The sequence below is a fragment of the Lygodium microphyllum genome, chromosome 6 (genome assembly GCF_053477565.2).
Source record: "Lygodium microphyllum isolate KBCC chromosome 6, Lygodium_microphyllum_v1.1.10, whole genome shotgun sequence".
Taxonomy (NCBI): Eukaryota; Viridiplantae; Streptophyta; class Polypodiopsida; order Schizaeales; family Lygodiaceae; genus Lygodium; species Lygodium microphyllum.
The window spans coordinates 175,142,284-175,148,283 of record NC_141140.1 but is presented as its reverse complement, the minus strand read 5'-3'; the positions used below and the strand labels follow the sequence as shown (position 1 = coordinate 175,148,283).

Below are 6,000 nucleotides of genomic sequence, written 5' to 3'. Positions count from 1 at the left end.
AATACAAAACAGGCCTCTTGGAAATTTTCAGTAAACAAGGGTAGCCTCCTCTAGGTTTGAGTATGCTAAAAACAGATCGCTCATCACAGCTTAACCCTGGCAAACTAAAACCCCAGATATACAGTAACAGCAATCCCTTGTGCATGTTCATTCCTTAGACCTTTGACAAAAATGCCAATTGTGCAGATGGCAGACTATTATACCTCGGATAAAATGTTAAGGGTTGCATATGAAGAATCAACACTCCTCAGACAGTCTACTGCCAATATGAGCTGCGATCATTTCACCTAAATATATTATTGTAGAGCTGCCTTCAAAGGAAAAGAATCTGCTATTAACTCTAGTAACAGTTACCACAAATCTGCCACCTACAAATGGAACGTGCATGCTAAAGAATGGTTGAGGCGTTATATAACACAATTCCCAAGACAAAATTTCCCCCATTAACTCCAAAGAGCACAGAGAAGAATTAGCCAAAGATAAAAAGCTCTCGTGTTGAATCTAAGATCTATTGTGTACATCAAGAAAGCCCATTCCATTTATCTCAGGAGTAAAAGAACACAGCATTGTCTACTTCCTACAACTTTCTAGGCTTTACAAGACTCCCAATGAAGCTGCATCAGATATCCTTTTCTGGAATAATTGTTTTGCTGCCCAAAAAGGGGAGCACAGTGTCTATTGCATTCAGTATCAGATGCTCAGTTGCCGAGCGCTTGACCGAGCATTCGACCTAGCAGCAGTGGCTACAGCGAATGGAAACAGGGTTGCCCTCCTTCCATCACCTACAAATCCATCTGCATACTGGAACCTGTCTTTCAGTTTGAAAACCCCTAGAGCTCCATTATCATCACACTCTCTTATAAATCTCCTCCGCAGCTTCATTGCTATATCCTTTCCAACTGTGAAACCAGCACCCATCTACCAAACAGCCATAGAATTATGATAAGAATGAATAAAATAGTATTGAATGACACCAAGTTTTAGGAGACATGAAAGCACTAAGATACCATTTGCTCAACGACTTGCATAGCAGACTTGGTGTCCCGATTAACAATATGAGCCTTGATTAGCAAGTTGTACGTTCGCTGATCTGGCTTTAGACCAGATCCAATTAAGAACTCATACACCTTCAATGTCTCCTCAATCTTCAGAAAGGAAATAATCAAACAGTAAGTTTCAAGAAAATAAAAGAGGTTTAGAGCTCTCAATATCTGCTTTTGAAATGTCAGGGATTCTTTAACGCCCAAATAGGACTGGTTTATATTTCTTCATGTGTGTTCTTTGTGCGGAGTGTGTTCCAGTGGAAAAGTATGTCAACTATGAAGGGTTAAAAAACCTACAAACCTTTCTCATCTTTCCAAATCCATCTATAAGAGCATTGCATGAGTGCACATTTGGAGACAGCCCAAACACGCTTCTGATAGCTTCAAATGTTTGATAAGCACGATCAATGTCCCATACATTTGAACAACCAAGAATTATACAGTTTATTGCTGATAGAGGAACCTGCTGTTTTGAGACCAAACTTTCAAGTTTAAAGTAAGCCTGCATAAAGAAAGAAGGTAGCAGTGAGCCACTCGATTCAAGAAAGAATGCAATTAAACAATTTTGAGTCCAGAACATATCGTATGAACCTAATAATTTTGGACATAGATAAACTTGTCTTCATTTTTTAAACTAAGTTGCACCACAAAACCAAGGTCGAGTAGTGAACAGAACTTTAAATAAAACTTGGAAATAAGGAAAAAAGAGTCAGAAATATAAAGTGGGAAAATCATCCCAATTCCTAGCAGTGCACTGAATCTAATACAGAGTTATGTAGGAATCACAGGATCTAAGGTCAAAACAACCCCCCAAGGATGTGCGTTGAAAGGTATCTTTCTCGTAAGTGAATCACGCCAATGTGGCTAGCACTTAATTGCACAACTCGAGTAATTAGTGTCAGACTTCTCAGTCTAGAAATAAAGTAAGCAAATCATGGCAAGGTCTTTGAGGCATGCAGTGGGTAAGGCACCCATGATGTCAATGCACAACTCAGAAGCTACAAAGGTGGAAATCACCCTCAAACATACATACATATAGATACAGCACTTTAAACAGAATGTGCACAACCAAGATGATAAAGTTAGTTAACAGCCCAAGCTCATACAAGAAATCAAGAAACACAGCAGTTCTCTGAGGCCACAAGTGGCAAGGATAGCCCACCAAAAGCTCCAACAATGGAGTGGGATGGTGCGGGAACCACAACAAAAAGCAGGAGTGTCAAGTGCACCCCTTGAAAGCTCATGGCCAGAGACACAAGGCCAGTCTTTGTGCTTCCAAGGGAAACGATACTTTTAAAGGAGTTGGATGGCACTCAAGTCAAGGATAGAGAGTAAAGAGAAGCTTAGCAGCCATAGTAACATGGGACGCGTGTTGGGGACGGGGATGGGGACAGTGACGGGAACAGGAACAGGGACAAGGACAGGTTTTGTCATCCCAAATCACCATGAGAGGGCTCTAATATCGGGACAGGATCGGGATGGTATCAGAACAAGATGGAACTAGGATGGGAAGCTAGAAAATGGCCAGTTCATGTTAACTATGCTAGCAGCCAAAACCTGCACATGAAGGAAAGCTAGAGACATGAAAGACCCAAGTGAAGAATATTGATTCAACATCAAGGATGCCAAATCTCACTGAGCAGAACGATCTTAAATCAGTGGAGGGAGATGGGTGTGGAGATCCAGCACAGCTAATAGATGAACAAGCTTAGGAGTACTCTCAAGAAAAGGAAAAATAAAAATGTAGAAGAGCATCTTGGTCAAGAGCAAGAAGCCTTCAAAGAGAGCAATAAATGTGAGCCCATTGATGCAATCACCTCCCTAGGGCCTGAATAGGGAGTTTTTAAGACAAAAACTTATAATATTTCTCAATTCTCTCTTATCCTTGAAAAGAGGATGCCCCACAGTCTCGGGAGGGAATTGTGGACAGTGGCACTTTCTATCACATGACCCCTTCTCTAGATGGCATTGCCCACATGTGTTCAGTGCAGAGGTACATTATGATTGATGAAAATTATGTCAAAGTGCAACAAATGCGGAAGCGTATGACCTCACTCGAAAGAAAAAATGTGAACACCCGCGAGAGGTGTAAAATGCTGAAGACTGCAAAGTATGAATGCTAAAGACTCAAGAAGAATTTGCACAATGGACTATCTGAGTATCACCAACCGAAGCTCGCTAGCCTATGCACATTCTAGGGATGACTAAATCTCTAGCACAACTCTCAAGTCCTTGTAGTCTTCTTTTCCTCCTCCTCAATGTCCTTATTATCCTTATCAGGACAAACTTTCTATAAGTGACCTATCTTATCACAGATGTGGCAAGTAGACTCCTTGTCTCTCTTGTTCTTGCCGTTCTTCTACTTTTGCTTCCCCTTCTTTTAGGAAGCCTAACCTATCATAGCCTCAGATTTTTGGGAATTTATATCCTTCGATTGTTCCTCTTAGTCCACAACCATGGGAACCAACTCCTCCCATTTAAGGGTCTCCATCCTCCCTAAGACGAGCAAAGCGCAGTAGAATGCATTGAACCAAGGAGAATTGTGTTGCTTGGATTCAAATTTTGTATCTACACCCCCAAAGAAACCCTCTTCATGACAATCGTCCTATTATAGAGTTGACCTAGTTTCAGCCATCTCTCTCAAGCATTGGTAAGATACTCAATATGAGCTATCATGGCCGGAGTACATGAAAGAAATAGGAGAGAACGAATATGGGCATTCAACTTGTCCTAGTGTGCTTGTAGCTTCACCAACTTTGCTTTCTTCACAGCAGAAAGTTTGGAAAGAACCTAGGCTAATGGAAAACCAATAGCCCTATCACAAGCCCCGGTAAATCATAAGACTCCAAGATGGCAAGTATCATCACCTGCCAAATGCAGTACTTTCTCCCATCTAGCTTTTGATCCTATGGAAGAGCTGGTAGGACAATGACCTTTTCGGTCCATAATCGACTAGAACTCCACATCAATTTCGGAGGACATGGCTCCAAAATAACTTGCACAAAACAAGGATACCCACCTCTATCTCCAAAAAGGAAGCTTGCTCCCCCTTCTTCGTACACCTTAACTATCAGAGTTGATTAAAAAACAAAACCTCTTGTAAAACAATGAAAACGCAATCTTTTCTCCTTCTTTGACAGCAAAACCTGCAAAAAACAGCAAGCTTCCTTCCTTTCCCGTGTCTCTCTGCTTGCTTCAGCCTTGTGCAATCCGCAACCCTCTAACTTGCCCTTGGGCTATGAAAATGCAACCTTGGTTTCATGCTGAAACCTCCTCTTTGTTGAGCCAAAATAAGCAATACATGCTGAATTAGCCTCTTAAACAGCCCCATAAATGCTCGTCACTTCCTACCGTTTTATTGTTGCATTTCACTGTAGCTTTATACTACTGCCATTTTACTTGCAGTTTTACTACTGTGTTCTACTACGGTCTTTTACTGCTACGTTTTACTCTTATGTTTTACAACAGCATTTTATTGTTGCGTTTTCCTACTCCGCATGTTACAGATCCCGCATCTACTACTATGTTTATTGTTGCCAAACATCTTCAAAGGCTGCCTTGCTATGTTTCGGGATCCATCAAGAGTATGACACACTCCCCCACTCAGCACCTCTACCTCAATCCTAAGACACGAGAGTTTGGGGTACAAGTTTCATTCTTGCACGATTTGTTTGCTGCATGAGCATTGTATATTCAATATTCAATCATTCGTTCACTATTCTCTATGTTCATTGTCTCTGAGTTTCCTAACTCTAACTGTGTTCCGTTGAGTTTATGCTTTGTCATACCCTTTTATTTATGTTTCTGCGTTAGGATATTTTTTCATATGGTATCAGAGCAAGGTTCTCTTCCATGGAATCTCGGCCTTTAATCGAAGGCCCTTTACAAAAAGCAAGAACAACAAGAGGGCAGATTGACATTGAACACATCTCCACCACATCATCATGATGCTCTCGAGCCTAGCACATCGAGACACGAGACAAAGTGGGCCTCACAACTTGCTCCTCCTTCTAACATGGCTAGAGAGTCTTCAAACTACCATGGAGTCCACAAACCATGTGAGATCTCACGAGCTGAATATGATCTCATCCTCATGTATCAAGCTCAATAGTAGATTGAAGGTAAATTTAAGTTTTCCCCTTTAGATTCGGTACACCAGTCTAATGATTTTACATAAGGACGAAAGCTCCACAATGGACTGGTGGACATTCGAACGTGAAAACTGGCATGGAGTACAAACCATTTTCCTCTCTACAACCATCATCTTTATCTTCACCTCTTTCATCTTTTCCACTCACTTCTCCCCCTTCATTCACCCCTATATCCAGTACACATGTTACTACTCAATCTTTTGAGTTTATTTCCTCTTTTCTGCAAGATATTGGAGATACTCATGACGAAGGAACTCTTCTAACTAAGTATCGGTTTATTAGTCCCGAAGAGAATAGGTTTTCCAAATTGCACTCAAAAAAAGGTAAACAAAAATTGCAAGAATCTATGGTAAGTGCTCCTTCATCTTATCCTTTAGCTTTTGCATCTCATGGTTAATTTGATTTTGCTGATTCATTCTTTTCATCATTTGCATTTAATGGACAAAAGAAACCTAATACATTTCCCATAACTACGCAAATGATAAATCCATTTACCACTAGTTCCACGACACCAATCTTTCGACCTACATTAAGTGCACTTGTCATGTCTTCACACATCACAACCACAATTACACACACCCTTCAGGACCTCGTCTTTTCCTCAATCGGGTGGTGTCTCCATGATGGAGGCTCATCCTCCAATTTCCACATTTACGGATCTTTCATCACTTGAAAATACCACCCAACCCTCATCGAGTGTGGATCAATTCGTACCATAGTTTGCCTCCTTGGCATTACCTAGTGTGAAGAAAATACCCTAACACAAAAACACAAATAACACCGTTCGACAAAGTACAAACTGATTT

At 40.9% G+C, this 6,000-nt stretch overlaps 1 protein-coding gene across 1 annotated transcript in view; it reads right to left on the bottom strand.

The window, feature by feature from the left end:
- Positions 1-429: 429 nt before the first annotated feature.
- Positions 430-6,000, bottom strand: part of LOC148035426 (pentatricopeptide repeat-containing protein At1g26460, mitochondrial-like) — a 40,055-nt gene continuing 34,484 nt past the window's right edge. The window contains exons 4-6 of the mRNA XM_087680430.1: positions 1,345-1,545; positions 1,008-1,145; positions 430-918 (exon numbers count right to left, since the gene is read on the bottom strand). Coding sequence (XP_087536556.1) covers positions 691-918; positions 1,008-1,145; positions 1,345-1,545 — 567 coding nt within the window. The 3' untranslated portion in view covers positions 430-690. The remainder of the gene's footprint in view (positions 919-1,007; positions 1,146-1,344; positions 1,546-6,000) is intronic.